Genomic DNA, 20273 nt, shown 5'->3' with positions numbered 1-20273 from the left:
TGGGCGATACATATATTTTATCAACAAATTCTTAGTTTTATGTTGCAGAAGTTTTTAAAAATAAAAACATTTAAGAAATGTTTCCTCCTCCTGCTCCAGCACACTTTTTGCCCATAAGGGCTTTCTTTGATAGCTTCTACTGTCCTCCTTAACGGCATGCCTAGCAAAAAATGGCTCAAGCAAAAGCTAACGAGAGCGAGACGATTGTTCCAAAGAATAGAAAAGTGTTGTCATTTCTTTGGTTTTGTGGCAACAGACGTGGAACATAAGGCTGCACACTGCAAAGTTTGTTTAAAATAGGCAGCAGCACAACAAACTTAATTCAGAACCTGAAACGGAAGCCTTCGGTCAAGTGCAGGAAATGCAACTCTTCACAAAGTGAACGAAAACATAACAAACAAACAAACTCTAGCTAAGAAGCAGCTTACTGTGGTAGAATTATTTACACCAGGTATGTAAGATGATACAGAAGCACAGTGGAGAATAAATAAATAATGATAAATGAGTTGTACTTGTATAGCGCTTTTCTACCTTCAAGGTACTCATAGAGCTTTGACACTACTTTCACATTTACCCATTCACACACACATTCAAACACTGAAGGAGGGAGCTGCCATGCAAGGCGCTAACCAGCACCCATCTTGAGCAAGGGTGAAGTGTCTTACTCAGGACACAACGGACGTGACGAGGTTGGTACTAGGTGGGGATTGAACCAGGGACCGTCGGGTTGCGCACGGCCACTCTCCCACTGCGCCACGCCGTCCCTATATAATAATAATCACTAAAGCAGTTGCTCTGCACATTGCCAAGATGTGTGAATGAAAAGGCCTGCATTTATCCACTTAACAAATATACTATAGACCTCTCAGTGTTCTACTTGATTATTTAGTTGCATACAATGTACAAACCCTGTTTCCATATGAGTTAGGAAATTGTGTTAGATGTAAATATAAACGGAATACATTTGCAAATCCTTTTCAACCCATATTCAGTTGAATGCACTACAAAGACAAGATATTTGATGTTCAAACGCATAAACTTTTTTTTTTTTTTGCAAATAATATTTAACCAATAATTTAATAGCTGCAACATGTGCCAAAGTAGTTGGGAAAGGGCATGTTCACCACTGTGTTACGTCACATTTTCTTTTAACAACACTCAATAAACGTTTGGGAACTGAGGAAAATAAATGTTGAAGCTTTGAAAGTGGAATTCTTTCTCATTTTTGCTTTATGTAGAGCTTTAGTCATTCAACAGTCCGGGGTCTCCGCTGTCGTATTTTACGCTTCATAATGCGCCACACATTTTCGATGGGAGACAGGTCTGGACTGCAAGCGGGCCAGGAAAGTACCCGCACTCTTTTACTACAAAACCACGCTGTTGTAACACGTGGCTTGGCATTGTCTTGCTGAAATAACCAGGGGCGTCCATGATAACGTTGCTTGGATGACAACATATGTTGCTCCAAAACCTGTATGGACCTTTCAGCAGTAATGGTGCCTTCACAGATGTGTAAGTTACCCATGCCTTGGGCACTAATACACCCCCATACCATCACAGATGCTGGCTTTTGAACTTTGCTTCTATAACAATTCGAATGGTTATTTTCCTCTTTGTTCCGAAGGACACCATGTCCACAGTTTCCAAATAAAATGTGAAATGTGGACTCGTCAGACCACAGAATACTTTTCCACTTTGCATCAGTCCATCTTAGATGAGCTCGGGCCCAGAGAAGCCAGCGGCGGTTCTTGGTGTTGTTGATAAATGGGTGTTGCTTTGCATAGCAGAGTTTTAACTTGCGCTTAAAGATGTAGCAACCAACTGTAGTTGCTGACATTGGTTTTATAAAGTGTTCCTGAGCCCATGTGGTGATATCCTTTACACACTGATGTCGGTTTTTGATGCAATACCGCCTGAGGGCTCAAAGGTCCGTAATATCATCACAAACGTGCAGTGATTTCTCCAGATTCTCTGAACCTTTTGATGATTTTACGGACCGTTGATGGTAAAATCCCTAAATTCCTTGCAATAGCTCGTTGAGAAATGTTCTAAAACTGTTCCACAATTTGCTTACAAATCGCCCCATCCTTGTTTGTGAATTACTTAGCATTTCATGGAAGCTGCTTTTATACCCAATCATGGCACCCACCTGTTCCCAATTAGCCTGCACACCTGTGGGATGTTCCAAATAAGTGTTTGATGAGAATTCCTCAAGTTTATCAGTATTTATCGCCACCTTTCCCAACTTCTTTGTCACGTGTTGCTGGCATCAAATACTAAGGTCAATGATTATTTGCAAAAAAACAAATGTTTATCAGTTTGAACATCAAATATGTTGTCTTTGTAGCATATTCAACTGAATATGGGTTAAAAATGATTTGCAAATCATAGTACTCCATTTATATTTACATCTAACACAATTTCCCAAACAAGGTTTGTACAAATACTACATTTTTATTTACAGAAATATTTTATTCATGAAAGAAATGTTAAGTGTACACTTTATTTATCTCAATGTTGGAGATGATGTATTTGCATGCAATGTAATGTGCAATGCTACATTTTTGTTTACTGAAGTACTTAAGACAGAAATATTTATTTTCATGAGAAGCTCTTAACCTAGTTTTCTGAAAATTATTTAATAAAAAATACAATTTATATGTGTTCTAAAAAACAACATAATTCATATTAGAATTTTGCTGAGAGTAAGATGCAGTGTATATATATATATATGCAGTATCATTTCAAACTACTAGTTTTTGATTAAATTAAAGAAAACATTGTTTTGAATAATCTCTTTCATTTGTACTCACTGGTTTGTTTAAAACGTAGAGAAAAAAAGTCACAAAACTATTTTTTGGTGAAAAATTATGCATTCACTTACCGTGTCTGACCAACGAATGACAACACCAGCATGTCATCTGTCTCTCTGCCTGCTTCAGAGCGCAGAGGCCACAAACCTGGAAGCCATTTCAAGAGAAAATGTGAACATTACTAGCTTTACAAAAGGGACAGGTACAAAATTCAGTGAGTGTCTTAATATTTTTTTCTTTGTGTTAACGTTCACTTTTTAGGCTAAAGTTTACCTATTGGTCTCAGAACACCATTGATTTGTTAAGTGAATAACGGTCTCATCCTGAAGTGGGAGGCAGCAGCAAAGACTTTTAGGGCAAAGCTGATCAATAAACAACTGAAGCCTTACAAGTGCAAGGAGACCTTAACTGGCCTGTGTGGCTCATTTAGGTGTTACAACAATGTCCTGACAAAGAAGCCTAGTACTGGGATTAGGACATGTCTGCCGTAATTAACACATATAACAGGAATGTTCACGCTGACACTTGACATGTAGGCAATTGGACTGTCTCTGTACTGTGCTGGGTTATGAAACACCGAACAGTTTAACAAGTGCAACGACATGAGAGAGGGTCATCCGCTGCAGTCAGAGAAGACTGATGATTTTACAGAGCAGTAAAGGAGCCCAATACATCATAGTGGAAGAGCCTCCCTGAACACACGATGTAGTAAAGCTTTCCTGTGCTCCTTTTCCTGGAAACCTGCGGCAATATCGTGGACACTTTAAACATTGCTTGTTTTTGAAGGCATATGACATCTTGTTGTTCAATAAAATGTGGATGGAGAGGGATGTTCATTGTTATCAAGACAGCAGAGGTAAACATTGAGCAAAAGGGACAGATTAAACATTTCATATGAAAGCTAAGAAATGTTGCCTCCAAGCTAAATTTATCAGTAATACACCACCAAGGGGCCATTCTTATAACAGCGTCTTAGTCGTGATTCTTGATAGGTTGTGTCACATGGTGGATTGTCCAAGGGGTCAATGACTGACATCGTGACCTTGGTGACATTACAAGACCATAAAGACCCAGACTGTTAAAGGCTTTTAGATGACATGTTAAACATCATTACCCTTATTAGTCTGAATAGCCACATGTTGCACTCACCAGCAATGGTGCCGGTTTATCAAATGAAAGGAAACGGTTTCAAATATAGTCCTGGCAATTTTCCAGCTATTTCAAAACTATAACCCCAATGCCTATGGCATTAAAGCCACCTGTTAATCTGATACAGAGGATGGATGGGCAACAGCTGGTGTTTTTGGCCAGGTGATACAAACAAAAACGAAAACAAAACAAAAAATGTTGCAAATTCATATAGTTCGACAGCCAAGTAAGGGCAAGATTAAGGCATCGATAAAGTCGAGGCTTGAGTGGGAGGTGATGAAACACACAGACACACAAACCTTTGATTCCTGGTAGGTCAATGCTGGCATGCTCATGAATTCCAATGCCATTGCGGATGATCCGAAGAGACCCTTCCTTGAATGCACCTGAGCATGTAACCAGCTAATAGCGGCAAAGGAAAAGAAAAATCATACATTAGAAAAACAACCAAACATATTATGAAGTACTAGGTGTGACAACAATACTAATGCCTCTTTGGGTCTGTGTAAATGTGCACTGATTTTAAAGATAATGTACACATCTACATTTAATGTATCACTGTATCGATGGATGGAACTTTATGGTCATTGCACTTAAAAAGTACAACAAAAATACTTTTTTTTCAGTACATTTGATAAACAGAGACGTTATGTCGCTAAGTCAGCTGTGGCTGCTTTTTTGAGCTTCTGGTTGAACATTATGTGCATGAAAGCCTGTATATGCGTTTTTGCATGGACATTGTTCAGAAACGCAAGATGTGTGGTAGTTAATTGTTTAAACACTGGAGGTAGAGAAATGTGTATTTTTTTTTCCAAAATAACCGTGTTTGTGTGAATATAGCAATACTAAAGTAAACATTCACCTGGCCTTGGCCTTGCCTCTCCAAGTCTACCACACACATATCCACAATGGGCCCCAAATTGGTAAAAGTCTCCATGACAGCCACATATGAGCCCTGGTCATTGCTGTCCACATTTAGCTGTAACGAGAAAAAAACAGAGCTTTTTTAAGAAGGCAAAGTTGTGAAAAAACATCCATGACCGCACTGAAGCACATTTAGCATTTCTTGTGACTTGACAGTAGTAGTTCCAGTTTTTACACTACCTTTAGTTTTTATAGTTCCATCAATGGTCCCAGAACAAAAGGAGTATTTCCTCACCTTTACCAATTGGGAATCACCCAGCCTGGATCCCACAAAGACCACGCCGTTATCCAAGTAGGTCAAACACTCAGCAATGGATGTCTGTCAGTGAAGAAAACACAACTCTTCAATTTCTAACATATACTAAGATTTCAACTACATGTGTACAAAACCCCTTTAAATAGCTAATGACGTACAGTATAAAATTAACACAATAGCGTGTAATAAAAGAGTCTTGGACTTACTTTTAGCTAGATGCCTTTGATAAAAAAGTAAATGTTTTAATTCTTTTTCAAATACAGTAGAACCTTGATTTACAATTTTTTTGGTTTGCGAAATTTTAGATCGAGCCAGATATGCCTGTGTGCGAACCATGTCTCGATGTACGAATGCTTCATTCATTAATTTTGTGTGCTATTCTGATGACATCATTTCCTGTGTTGTACAGCACACACGGGGCATGGCCATTTTGAAGAGGCGCAGCTACCCACGTCACATACTGTTTACTCTGTCCATTACTCGGTCGCCTGTTCTCAGTGTGTTTCTTTTTGTCTATTGTTCTTACTCAATATGGGTTCAAAGAAGCCAACAAACCAGCCTAGAAAGAAGGAGGGATTCGCTGTGGACTTAGACTTCGAAAGGAGAGGCAATCCACACAAACTTCCCCACCTCTTAAGGCCTCCTCTCTCTGCCTGACCTCCCTTCTCAGCCTCTGATAGCACGTTGTCTGCCGTTGGCAGAGAGCAAGGTAAAAAAATAATTTATTTAAACTTTTTTTGTTATTATTGTAGCAACATGGTTGTTAACGTTTTTGAGAGCACCAAAGGGACTTTTGGGAGTGTGTGTGTGCGCGCATGTTGACAGTATAGCTTGACGTTATTGTGTTATTTTTCATCACAAAGGGATTGTTGAAATATATATTAGGGCTGCGAATCTTTGGGTGTCCCACGATACGATTCAATATCGATTCTTGGGGTCGCGATTCGATTATAAATCGATTTTTTCGAATCAACGCGATTCTCGATTCAAAAACGATATTTTTCCGATTCAAAACGATTCTGTATTCATTCAATACATAAGATTCCAGAAGGATCTACCCCAGTCTGCTGACATGCTAGCGGAGTAGTAGATTTTTTTTTAAAAAGCTTTAATAAAAAGGACAATGTTTTATCAACTGATTGCAATAATTTACATTTGTTTTAACTATTAAACGAACCAAAAATATGACTTATTTTATCTTTGTGAAAACATTGGACACAGTGTGTTGTCAAGTTTATGAGATGCGATGCAAGTGTAAGCCACTGTGACACTTTTTTTTTCTTTTTTTATATAAATGTCTGATAATAATGTCAATGAGGGATTTTTAATAACTGCTATGCTGAAATTATAACTAATTTTGATACTGTTGTTGATAATATTAATTTTTGTTCCACTACTTTTGGTTTGTTCTGTGTCGTGTTTGTGTCTTCTCTCAATTGCTCTGTTTATTGCAGTTCTGAGTGTTGCTGGGCCAGGTTTGGTTTTGGAATTGGATTGCATTGTTATGGTATTGCTGTGTATTGTTATGCTGGATTGATAAAAAAAAAAAAAATTGATTAAAATTTTTTTTTTTTAATCTTTTTTAAAAAAAATGAGAATCGATTCTGAATCGCATGTGAGAATCGCGATTCAAATTCGAATTGATTTTTTTCCCACACCCTTTATATATATATATATATATATATATATACACACATACATATATATATACATATATGTATATATACATATATATGTATATATATATATTCTGTGTGTGTATATATATATATATATATATATATATATATATATATATATATATATATATACACACACAGAATATGGTGTCTTCAAATTGTGCATTCTTTTTGTAAAATACAGACTTTTGTCGAGGCTAGAACCAATTATTCATGGTTGCATTGTTTCTTGTGGGGAACTTGTTTTCACTATACAAACTTTTAGATTACAAACCATGTCGGAAAACCACTCAAGTTTGTAAATTGAGGTTACATTTGAACCTTGGCAGTTATTGTCAAAAGTTCCAGCATTTAAGCTGTTCCAGCGTGGAAATGGGTATACACTGTCTGTGTGAAATTGACTGAAGATCGACCTCATTTTCATGATGCATGATAATGCAGAAATGCTGCTGCTGTTTAAATGAGCTGACAGGTCCCAACAATAAAGCAATCTGTCCCCTGCCCAGCAGTAGCATTTTCCTTGGCAGTTTCAAGCTGCAGTATCACTCAGTGGAATTGTGAAAACACCATTTACTCTTCTCTTTGGCAGATCATTAGGAGAAAGGTGTTGCAAGCCAAAAGGTGTCTGCTTTTCACATGAGATTTGGCTTTCAAGACTAGTATTGATGTGAAGCAGTTGTCTAAAACACTTTTAAATTGATAAGTGACACCCAGGCAAGCAGACGAAGAGATAGGATGATATGTTGCATCAGCGTAGAAGGATCCATTGGGTCCTGTCAAGACTATAAAACACTAAACGTCTATGGTAGCAAAGGGGGCCTGGGACAAAAAGAATGCTGGAGAAAACAAGACAGAGACAAGGTTGCCATGCAAGTTCAAAATGGGGAAGATGTCAGGGAAGAGGCAGGCGGGCTAACAGTGAAGTAGGATCGATATTAAATAACAAAACATGATAAAAAAAAAAGGTGTACCTCTCCTAACAATTCCACATGCAAGTCTTTAAGTGCAACCGTTCCATCCATTAGTTCCTCCTTCTCCAGCAGCAACATGAAAAGGCGGCCATCCATATCTCCCAGCAGGTAGCGTGATCCGTTAGGGTCCACTCGGTTGTGACAGACAATGGTGCTTTGCTGCAAATCCCACACAAAGAGGTCATGTTGTTAAAGCTAAAGATTTGAGTCATGAAAAATCATGACCATAACAGTGATTTGTCACATACAACTGAGGCATATACTGTAATATATGAACATAACATTTGGGACACGGGCAGAAACAATTATGAATAAAAATATGGAGATAGTTTCCATCTAGGGGTGTAACGGTACGCGTATTTGTATTAAACCGTTTCGGTTCGGGGGTTTCGGTTCAGTACGAGGGTGTATCGAACGAGTTTGTATTCTAAAGTCTTAACAAGCTGCTCTGCTTTTTGCCTCTGTCTGAGCAGTGAGCACCCAGCATTGTCCCGCCCACACACCCATCTGATTGGTAACATAAAAAGCCAATCAGCAGTGCGTATTCAGAGCAATGTAACAGCCAATCAGCAGTGCGTATTCAAAACGCATGTTGTAAATGCTTCATTGTCGAGCAGACGTGTGAGTAGCAACGGACATCGTACTCTCCCCAAATTATAAAAAACACTTTCCAGTCACAACTATTACAAACATCACTATGAGCCCGTTGACATTCTAGAAACTTAAACTGCAGTTCAGCTCGCTCACAGTTCTGGTTTGAGGTGATGTGAAGGCTAATTTGCTTTTAGCGTTACGTTAGCTCATTTTGCTGAGTGTGCGTGTGTGTGTGCGTATGTGTGTGTGTATGTCTGTGTGTGTGTGCGTGCGTGTGTGTTAGGGGCAGCAAAGCCCTGTCTGTCTGTTATTTCACATGAACTCCATAGATTTCAGGGATGAATAGTCTCACCTATTGCAATTGTACTATTTTTCAGCTATAGTTACATTAATCATACGTAAAGTAGCAGCCTAGTTTTGAATGGCAGTGTCCCTGCTATCACATGTTGACAAAAATATAACATTTACATAATAAAAGTCAACTACAGGCTTCCCAAATGCTGTAATAAATCAAGCATGATGAGTTGACTTGAAACTGTTACACTTTTTATATGTAGAAGAAAGGTTTTGTGATTTTATTTAATCAAAGCAACAACTTGAGGCAGTTTAAAGTGGATTAACGTGGGCAGAATTATTATAGTGTTCCCCATGTTAAAAGGATAGAGCCATTGTTTACAAATTTGGTAAATAAATAACCCAAAAATTGATATTTGTTTGTTTTCTTACTGTACCGAAAATTAACCGAACCGTGACCTCTAAACCGAGGTACGTACCGAACCGAAATTTTTGTGTACCGTTACACCACTATTTCCATCAAGCATTATTTAAGCACCAGCATTATTTCAAAAATACTAATGCAGTATCGGATAATATGTGAATGATACCCTAGGTATAACAGCTTCTACTTCGAAGGGAGAACATTTTGTGTCGGGACATTTTTGTCAAAACATGCAGAAAAACATTTGGGAGACCAAGGATGTTGATTCCCTCCCAGTTTCTATTCTAGTTCATCCCATAAGTGTTGGGATCAAAGTTCTGCGGGGCATGGTCAAGCTCTTCCACACCATACTCGTCTACGAACTATGCCTTAATAGACCTTTGCAATGAACTGAATCACAAACTGGATATTGTCTCTGAGAAGCATTTTGCTTTCTAAAGCGAAATTATGATCGATTTGAGAGCCAGAACGGACAACGAGAGCAGCCAAACCATTGGAATGTGTCTGCTTGCACAAACCAGAACAATGCTTATCTACAATTCGGCTCCCTCTGCACGGGTTTGGCAAGGTCAAGTTGTAAACACCCTTGTGAGATAATTGCAGTGGAAATATTGGATCCTCCACCTGTAGACCTCCACAAACGTGTAGCTCTTGACATGGCACACATGCACCTTTCTACTGGCTCCTTACAGCAACCTGCCTGTACACTCTGCGAATAAAACTCACGTCTATGAACCGAACAGATAGTTAATAGGTAACACTGAAGAAACAAATATCAAAAGGTTCTGTCCACGGGGAGTTAAAATTGTAAAAAGTTTGTAGCTAGTCCCTGTTGTTTCATTTTAAAACTTTTGGCTGGGGGGCATTTCCTGTGTGCTGTGACAGAAGAACAAACCGGATAAAAGAACAGTTTCATATAATAAACTCATCCAGCATTAGTCTGCTTCACTTTTAAAGGCGTTCCTTTAACTATGTGGCCTGAAAGAAATTATTAGAATACTTTCAATTTTACCATTCCCTTTCAACAGGTCATAGCTATTTAATAAATAATGTTTATAATAATTCACAGGTCAAACTCATGTCCCGTGGCCAGATCTGGTCCACCACATTGTTTTATGTGCCCTGCAAAAACATAAGCTGTGTCAATAAATTACTTAATTTTTCCTACTAAATGTAGGTTTTCCCCTTGATGTAACTAACCGCGGCATACTGCCAGAGGAAAATCAAAGCTTGAAAATAATGAAAACAAATCAAAGTAATATTATGTATTTTAGCCTTCAGAAGAAGTCCAACAAAGTCAGATGCTATTTTTAACTTTTATTGGCAATCCTTTTATAACAACAGGCCCAATTGCATAAGGTTTTACTCTAGGCACTAACTATTGTCTCCGTAGTTCCCCAGACTCAAAAAAACACTTCCTCATTCTCAACCAATCCGCTTCCAGACACAGACAGTTTGTTTTGGATCACGGACAGTGGCGGCTTTGAAGGAGAGAAAATGCAGTTGCAGCAGAAGCGCATAGCAAGTGTGACGTTAGTTAGGCTCAATGCAGCGCTCGCTGTTTGACGCTATGAAGAGCCTCGAAACACCAAAAACACCAGAAAAAGATGCTATATTTCTTGCTGAATTTTAATAAAGAAAAAAATCACTTAAAGGATTTTCAGCAGTCTCTCAAAACTTTAAAAATTCGGAAGAAAGTACATTGTACAATTACCGGCAACATTTGAAAAATAGAGCAAAATTATAATGATTACCTATTACTAAAAAATAACGTGTTTTTAAATGTATGTATGATATTTTATATGTATTTTTAAAGAAAACAAATGCATATCACAGATAATACAAATCATATGATGACTTCATATCAACCGCACTACTGTATTATCCCTTAACACAGCTTTTTTTATGGACCCGTGTAGCACATTACAGAAATAATAAACAAGTATAAACAAAAAAAACAGAGCAATAAGGCATAATGAGGTGAGGCTGAAATGTTGATATAGAAAAGGAATAAGGACACGTTTTTTTTTTACTTTTGTATTAGCCGATTTTACTACAAATAGCATGACGACGTCACCCACCCCAACCCCAAATCAGGATTTTTTTTGGGATCGAAATTGTGCAGCCTAATAATACTCACATGGATGGATGGACGGATATATACATAAATATAAAATTGTTACGGGCAGCCCTCTGAGGGCAGCCACGATGGAAAATGGTTTGAAACGCTTGTTATAAATTCTTATTTTTTGTTTCTTCATATAGTTATTAAAGTATAAACACCTGATGTGGCGGTACTTGAGGGTCAAATGTTTAAAAAAAAAAAAATATATATATATATATATATATATAATACAAATACAAAGAAATGAGTACCATAGTATTAATCATAACAAGTTTGACAAATAATATAACAATTGTAGTAGTTTTGGAAATGTTTAATGAATGGAATAGTGTATCCATAACCACACCATCAGATCTCATGTTTTCCATGACGCAAAAAAACAATAACGTATCTTTACATAAAAAACAGATCTGTTCAGCTCATTGCCGTTTGTCATTAACATGCATTTACCTTGATAGTGGGTGGTGCAATGGCCAAATATTTGTCTCCGTTGTGATATGAAATGGACTCCTGTCCTATGATTATAGCACCACCAAAAGGCTCAGGCACTAAAATGCAAGCACAGTCATGCAGTCAGAGACAGTCTTTGCGCCGTGATGAGACCACAAATAGTGGTTTCATAATAGTAGTGAAATAAAAAATGTTCCACAAACCTGGTATGACCATGGATGCTTCAGCCTCTACATTCTCCTGTTTCCAAGGGCCCTTGTTGAACTCTTTTTCCCTTAGAGAAACTTCATATGTCTTGACATGGCGTCCCTGGGGGTCCTACAGTCATATATGTAGGGAAGACACACTTTCATCATAAATAACAAGACATGATCGCTTACTCTTAACTATAGTGAGACTTTAACAACTGCAACTGAATGAACATCAAATATATTTTTATTTGGACAGTAAATATTATTTGATAAACCCTTTTAATTACATTACCCGTTCACCTTTGAGATATGTGAAAATAACTGCAAATCTTCAAAAGATTTCAATTTACTTTGTTGAACAGTGGTACCTCAACTTAAGAGTGGTTTGAGATAAAAACTATCTCTCAGCTAAATGTTATGCTTTAAGTTGCAAGCAAAAATGTGAGTTCCAAGCATCCCTGCCATTAGTTGGCATAGCAAATGACACAGTGAACCCTGTAAAATCCACCCAAAACATAAGGTCTTACTCACTAGCATTAGCTTTGTTAGACATCGGAATACGATTGTTTTCCACACATAAGAAGTCAGAACATGAGTGTAAAGGACAATGCTGAGGAGAAGGGGATGATATTCACAGAATTAAAAAAAATATATTAAAAACACAACAGAGCGTGGCCAAGCAATTCGAGCGAATCACTGCTAGTCTGCACCAAACTGAAGCAGGATAAATATAATCCCAGCCAAAGATAATAAAATCATTTCGAAATGGACATTTATGCATGAAATAATAGAAAAATTGCTGATGGTGTGTTTGAGAGAGAAGCATACGGATGGAGATGTTATAGAAGTCTGCATCTCAAAAAGTAAATGCTGTACATTATTATTACAATCCTTCATAAAACTATTGTATTTGTTTATAGTACATTTTAAAGTTGCGCAATATAGACTATATAAATTTGGCCCGACAATATACTTTTCAATACTATCTCTATATTCTAAAAATGCATGTATATAACACATTCTTGCTTTAACAAATTTGTAGTGTGTCAAATTTGACAGCAAACAGCATTCCTAAACTTTATCAGTATTTATTGCCACTTTTCCCAACTTCTTTGTCACATGTTGCTGGCATCAAATTCTAAAGTTAATGATTTGCAAAAACAAAAATGTTTATAAATTTGAACATCAAATATGTTGTCTTTGTAGCATATTCAACTGAATCTGGGTTGAAAATGATTCGCAAATCATTGTATTCCATTTTTATTTACATTTAACACAATTTCCCAACTCATATGGAAACGGGGTTTGTACACTGTTTTAGACTGATACATTTTCTAGTATCTCCTAAAAGTAATCTAAGTTAGCCAAACAGAAGAATGAATACATGTTTATTACATTTTAACAGAGGTGTAGGTATAATCATGCTACAGCAGAACGAAACCAGATATTTATACAGTAAAATGTGTAAATTCCTTGTGGCATTCACACACAATTAGCAAGTGGATTAATAATAGTTTTGACAAAATAATACATATAGACATGACAAAGTATGTTATTGCATATGTCAGCAGCCAAATTAGGAGTCTTTGTAACCTTTATTGAAATGGTTCTATTATCCTTTATATGCCAACTAATTGTGATGTACAGGTCTATCGTTTATGCAGGAGCTTGCAATATATGTAGCGATATACATTTTTAGGCCATCTTGCCCACTCCTTACATTCTATTGTATTGTTTTCACACCATATTTGCTATCCAAAAGTTTTGTTTTTTTTAAAAAGGCAAGTTACTTGTTAAAATGGTGCCGTCTTGGGTGGGAGCAGCACCAAATATATTGACGTCAATTTATTTCAATGAGAGACATTGATTTGAGATTCAAGGGTTTTCATTTAAGAGCTCCGTCAGAGAGCCAATCAAGATCAAATGTTGAGTACTACTGTATTTGGTATTACAACTGCAGTGACACCAGCTGCACTCTGCGAAGCGTACCTGGTAAATGAGGCACACAGTTGGAGCCTGGCAGCCATAGAGGAAGTGGACATCAATAACTTGCAGCTCCTCCAGTCTGATGTTGAAGGCTTTAAGCTCACGATTGTCCCGATCCAAAGGGATCACCTTAAACAAGCCATCATATAGCCGCAGGCCAATCATACGGCATTCTGGGTCAACAATTCCAATAATGCCTGTCTCTGAGGGACGCCCGATGCGATCCTGAAAAAAAAAGTTAAGGTGGAGAAGTTGGTAATAACAATGAATTAGATTTATATTGCGCTTTTTTTCTAGTGACCCAAAGCATGTTACACCTGAGAACCCATTATTCATTCACTTCATATTCTATCGTGGTGGTGGTAAGCTACATTTGCAGCCAAAGCTGCTATGTGGTAGACTTACAGTAATGTGGCTCTGTACGACAACCACCAAACATTCATTCACATTTATATACTAGTGTGGGAGTCCCGGGCAGCAAAGTGTGTGAGGTGTCTTGCCCAAGGACACAACGGCGGAGACTAGAATGACGGAAGTTGGATTTTTTACCGAAAACCCTCCAGTTTCCGGACAGCGGGCTCTACCATCTGAGCCACGCTGCCCCCTTCACAGTTATGTGTCAAGTAGGGCCGTGAATCTTTGGGCACTACACGATTCGATTCCATTCTTGGGTGTAATAATTCGATTCAGAAATCAGATTCTCGATTCAAAACTATTCTCAATTCCAAATTATTAATTTTTTAATAACATTGGGTGCCAGTTCTATGGTTAACTACATACCACCATAAAATAGATAAACAGCTCTGATACATTTCTATATTTCTTAAAATTAAGTATGTAACTGTAAACTGTATAATGATATACTGCGTTTAGTAATACCGTATACATTTTTAATTACCGAAAAAAACGTCATTTATTATTTTCATTTTAGGCAACACCGCTTACTTCCTGGAAACAGAATAACAGTAGCGCCGGTATATTAACCTCTGCCAGGAGGTTATGTATTCACTGGGGTTTACTGTATAATTACTGCATAAATACGGTTAATTAGTTAGCAACCTAACTCAAAAATCAAAACTTAATAAAGTTTTCGGAAAATGTTTAAAACTGGATCATATTATTAGATTTTTTGGGGGGTGATCCAGAGTATTTCTACTACGTTACCTTACATTTACGTTACGCAGCGGCTAAACTTCTATGTGTCTGTATATGTTAGCTGGCTCGCTTAGCCTCCACTGAAAAAAGGGTTCACTCTGTTTTGTTTATGCTGCAAAGAGTGGACCCTCTTGCAGCATACTTTTAAGTGACAGACGAACATTAAAAACATGCACTGACGTGACATTTCATTCTTTCTTTCATTAATACCAGGCGTAGGGCTGGACAAAACAACATTTTATACACAATTTTGATTTTGGCTTCTCACGTTTAATAAAATATTATGATAAAAAAAGATTAATGGGCTGCACAACGTGCATGCAGTTTTGTGAACGGTCAATGAGTAGAAAATGACTACTCTACTAGAAGTTTGCAAATGCCACCATGGTTGCTACTTTTTATTAGACACAGCGCTAGTACGGCTAATCAATAATCAATAAACGCAACAAAAAAAAGTAAGGCATGTGATTTCTGCGTTAACGTAACCACGGATGGAATCACAAAACTGGCCAAAAAAATGGAACAGCTATTAAACGCATAATTACACGGACATCAACATGTAAGTGAAATGCTGTCTTTGTGAGATTGAACATTGGTTTGGTAAAATAACGTGTCCAGAACCAAGCATTCATCCCCCAAACACTAGACTGCCCAGTCCTTAACTTGACATGTTGGAGACCACCACTTGATATAGTGACTAAACCAAAAAGCTAAAGCTAGCAAGAAAAATCCATACACCCACGACACATATGCTTACATCATCGATGTAAGATCAATATACAAACAGGACAGCAGTTTCAACTTGAGAACCTCGCTTTTTTAACAGCCTCAAGTCGTCTGCACATGTCAAACTCAGAACAGCAGCACGCTTTGCCTTTTCATAATAACAGCGCTATGCACGACATCGAGTGTGACCGTTTTTTAAGTACCTTAAAAAATAATATTGTACCAATACTTAAAACACTTGTTAATACATTCAAACAATTATTATGTTTTAACCTAAAATACTGGTCGAAATTGTCCAAAGATTTCTTGCACCAATAAATGTGAAGATTTTTGCGTTAACAAACATTTTATTAATTAAACAAAAAGCACACACACTAACTGTATTTTTTTTTCATATGCTATTGTGCTTTGAATGTATTGTTGTTGGTATTTTTATGTCTTTACTTGTTGTTTATTCAATACTATTTCATAACCGGTTGTACTTTTCAATCATACATAAAAGTTGAGTTTTGATCAATCAATCAATCAATCAATGTTTACTTATATAGCCCTAAATCACTAGTGTCTCAAAGGGCTGCACAAACCACAACACAAACCACTACCACATCCTTGGTAGGCCCACATAAGGGCAAGGAAAACTGGACGTCGGTGACAATGATGACTATGAGAACCTTGGAGAGGACGAAAGCAATGGATGTCGAGCGGGTCTAACATGATACTGTGAAAGTTAAATCCATATTGGATCCAACACAGTCGCGAGAGTCCAGTCCAAAGCGGATCCAACACAGCAGCGAGAGTCCCGTTCACAGCGGAGCCAGCAGGAAACCATACCAAGCGGAGGCGGATCAGCAGCGCAGAGATGTAAATACTTTTGTTTTTAAATCAATGAATAACTGTGTTATTAATAGTGATTTCAATATCAATCAAAATAATCGGGAATATTATTTTTGCCATAATCGTCCAGCCCCACACAGGAAGTTATGTTTTTGTTGGGTTTTTTGCTGTTAGCAACAAACAGTAGCTCAAAAAGTTATTTTTCCTGGAATTGATCCTGGAATTGATTATTTCTACTTCCATTGTTACATATTGGGGAAAAAAATGAGTTTTTGACCAATTGCAGAATGAGTGTTTTTTAACTTGAGGGCAGTCACTTCACAACAATAAACGTTTGAAACATTGAAACAACACAACAGAGAAGGGGAAAAAAAATTGTCAACATTGTATTCATCGGAGTTTCACTCACCTGGACATTTCCGTGGGCGCGAGTGATGATGTCAATGCTCTCGCCGTTCTGTTTGTATTCAAGGATGCAGGCATTGTACTTGGATGTGAGAATAAAGAGCAGATCTTTGTTTTCACCCTGCATAAAAATAAAAGATGGTGCTTAATCAAAAACTACTCCGGGTCTTTGACATTTGGTTATAATATTCTTGGCTCTCTGTTTGAGAACTTTATATTTTGTAATTAAATAACATTTTCCACAAAAAAAAATACTTTCAATAAGCAACTTCACAGCCATATATGCCGATACCAAACACTCAAGCTGAAACCAGAATACATACCTTGGGCCTAAAGAGTTCCATGACAGCGATCTTGCCATACATGCCCACCTCTTTGACAGGTCTGAGACCTTCAGCTGTGACAACATAGATCTCCAATCTTGTGTTTTTAGCAATAAGCAAATTGAGGTCCTCTGCAGAGGTGAAGTGGCCTGTAAAATGATAATAAGGATTAGGACTGGGTCAATTTAATAAAATGATACCAACATATATCACGATACACATGTAACCGATAAAAATGTGTTCGATATAATTTTTTTGGTTGCATGATCAAAGTCATTCGCAGTCTGGTTACTGAGCAAAGCAGGAAGTTATCAGTGACCAATGGGAGGGACAAACAAAACAGCCAAACGCATAACAGTATCAATTATCAAATTTGTTTGGACCATCTTGCTGTCTTGCTGTTGATTCGCTACACAGAGTGAGAAGAGAAAGCAACAATTAGTGCTGCAGACAAAGGATAAATTGTGGATGAAACTAGTAAAGTAACCTCGACAGTATGGAAGTTTTTTAGATGTTTTTAAACAGACCATAGTTCTTTGTCCTGCTCATCTTTTCTTTTCTACCCTCATCCGTTCCCTAGAGGTAGGTTGCAGTCACTTGACCCAGAGGCACATCCGGGCATTTCCGGATCTCAGGCAATTGTCTAAGCACCATTAGGCTACTGTTTATGTGCTTAATCCAGTGAAGATTTAGGCTTATTTTGAAAGGTTTATAAGCAAGTATAAAATTGATCATGGAAAAATATTTTGAATGGGATGGAGTAGATTTTTCCTGTGTTAAGAAAAAAAATTGTAAAAGATTGAAACCATTTACTATCAGCAAGAGTTTACTGCTATCTCACTTCACTTTGCACAGTATTTACAGAAGAAAAGATTGGAGGCCCATCATGTCTTTACATCTGAAGGGTCCACAAAATAAACATTAATCTGTGAAAAACAAAGTTAGACTTATTTGCACATTGCGAAGTATCGTTTTTGATTGGCATAACGAGAGAAATGATAAGTTTGATTACAGTTGATTTTTGCTACATCTACAATTCATGTCTGGAGTTTTTTTCATGGTTTGATGAATTATGCATATTTCTTCTCATTATTTAACTGTATATGTCCCTGTTGTTTAGTATGAATCTTTTCTAGCAATATCAAGTTTCAGTATATGCTGTTGAGCCTACAAGAGATTTATTCATCTAGAGTTTTATTACTATTAAGACTATTTTTTGAAGCTAACGAATATCATCAAATCCGTTAATGTGGTCATTCGTGTCCAATAAATCACTTGGCTTTCCTGCACAACAACAACTAAGCTATTAGTTGCTGTTATGAAAATCGAGACGGAAAATACAGTTTGATTGAACCAACAATTACAATATCTATTACTAGGACTTGACGTTACTTTATTTGCACAACCAGGCAACCACAAAAGAACAAAAAACTAATGCGCTCTATTGTCCTTTCTTTACGTTTAGTTCTGCTATCAAACACTACTAATGTAGTAGAGAATAAACTCGATTGCATCGCAGAAAGTTTCTCAAACAAATCAAATGTTCAAACAAACATTTTACAAAGCGATCACTGCAAACATAAGCCGCTTCTTTCAACGCACTTTTGTTTTTCCCTTGACGTTATTACCTTTATGAACCACTTATTTTGGGACTCTATTAAAGCTATTTCCTATCTCTCTATTTAAACAACTCGAACACCCAAGAACAGAACAGCAATACAGCACTTTCTGCTCAAACGCTACCCTCACTCTCACTTGTTTTAATTGCTACGCTCAAGCTGCTTGTCCATCGTGTCAATTAGGCCGCGAAGAAGAAAAACGGATGTGACGTCATATGCAACCCTCCTATTCGGATGTACGGAAATAACAAGAAGTTACCAATAAATAACAAAAATGTGCTAAAATAATCATTTGGTCCAATAATATTTAAATAATAATTACTTCATTCATCCATTTTAAACTAATTGTCCCTCTCTGGGTCGCAGGGGTGGCTGGAGCCTATCCCAACTGCATTCGGGCGGGAGTTTGGGTACACCCTGGACAAGTCACCACCTACATAAATTAATGTCCATAGTTAAATGAGAATAATAAACTAAATAAAATGTTACACAAACCATGTAACTTGCTGGCAGTCAGTCACCCTGCATAAAAAAATGTTCTTTTCAGGTTTCTCTGTTTACATTTTCTCACTTTGCAATAATTTTTAATTAGGCATTTCTTATATAGTCCTAATTCTCGCACATTAATTTTTAAAGGTTTTTGTAAAGTGTTTATTGGGATTTTACAATTTGTTTACAGTAAGTGTTTTCTATGGTTGTGCTGACATTTTCTTCGTGCCTTGATAGCAGAGAGGATTATAATCAGAAGGTTACATTTGGAAAAAGAAAAAAGTTAACATTTCATGCATTTGCACATCATAAAAGTTATTGATAATTATCGATATTGATCAATATACAAAACTTATATTGTGATTCAGTTTCCAGCCATATCGCCCTGCTTATCCCTATGTCAAAATTTAATGTGTGCAGCAAGCTGTCGGAGATCTTTTATCAGTCTGTTGTGGCCAGTGCCCTGTACTCTGCAGTGCTTTGTTGGTGGAGCAGCACCAGCAAAAGCGACTTATGCCGGATTGACAAACTGATCCGGAAAGCCGGAGACGTTTGTGTCAGTGAGGGACAGGAGGACCCTGGACAAACTGCTCGTTATCATGGACAATCCTGCCCTCCCACTCCACCAGACAATTGAGAGACAGCGGAGCATCATTTGAAAAGTCACCTGCTAATAACTGTTTAATGAATACCGTTTTGGTCAATTGACTTAGTTGTGATTTCCTTCTCTGCATGATAGTTAAAATATTAGTATATATTAATGCGGTATAAATGATAAATGGGTTGTACTTGTATAGCGCTTTTCTACCTTCAAGGTACTCAAAGCGCTTTGACACTACTTCCACATTTACCCATTCACACACATG

The 20273-nt window shown here is 37.3% G+C and overlaps 1 protein-coding gene across 1 annotated transcript in view; it reads right to left on the bottom strand.

Moving 5' to 3' along the window:
* Nucleotides 1-20273, bottom strand: part of ddb1 (damage-specific DNA binding protein 1) — an 88176-nt gene that overhangs the window by 57471 nt on the left and 10432 nt on the right. Inside the window, exons 2-11 of the mRNA XM_061887628.1 lie at nucleotides 17300-17448; nucleotides 16981-17097; nucleotides 13860-14081; nucleotides 11883-11997; nucleotides 11680-11777; nucleotides 7793-7951; nucleotides 5122-5205; nucleotides 4825-4941; nucleotides 4262-4364; nucleotides 2885-2960 (exon numbers count right to left, since the gene is read on the bottom strand). Coding sequence (XP_061743612.1) covers nucleotides 2885-2960; nucleotides 4262-4364; nucleotides 4825-4941; nucleotides 5122-5205; nucleotides 7793-7951; nucleotides 11680-11777; nucleotides 11883-11997; nucleotides 13860-14081; nucleotides 16981-17097; nucleotides 17300-17448 — 1240 coding nt within the window. The remainder of the gene's footprint in view (nucleotides 1-2884; nucleotides 2961-4261; nucleotides 4365-4824; nucleotides 4942-5121; nucleotides 5206-7792; nucleotides 7952-11679; nucleotides 11778-11882; nucleotides 11998-13859; nucleotides 14082-16980; nucleotides 17098-17299; nucleotides 17449-20273) is intronic.

This window comes from Nerophis ophidion, linkage group LG25 (genome assembly GCF_033978795.1).
Source record: "Nerophis ophidion isolate RoL-2023_Sa linkage group LG25, RoL_Noph_v1.0, whole genome shotgun sequence".
Lineage (NCBI taxonomy): Eukaryota > Metazoa > Chordata > Actinopteri > Syngnathiformes > Syngnathidae > Nerophis > Nerophis ophidion.
Note: the sequence above shows the minus strand (reverse complement) of the source record. Positions and strands in the feature narration are given on the sequence as shown.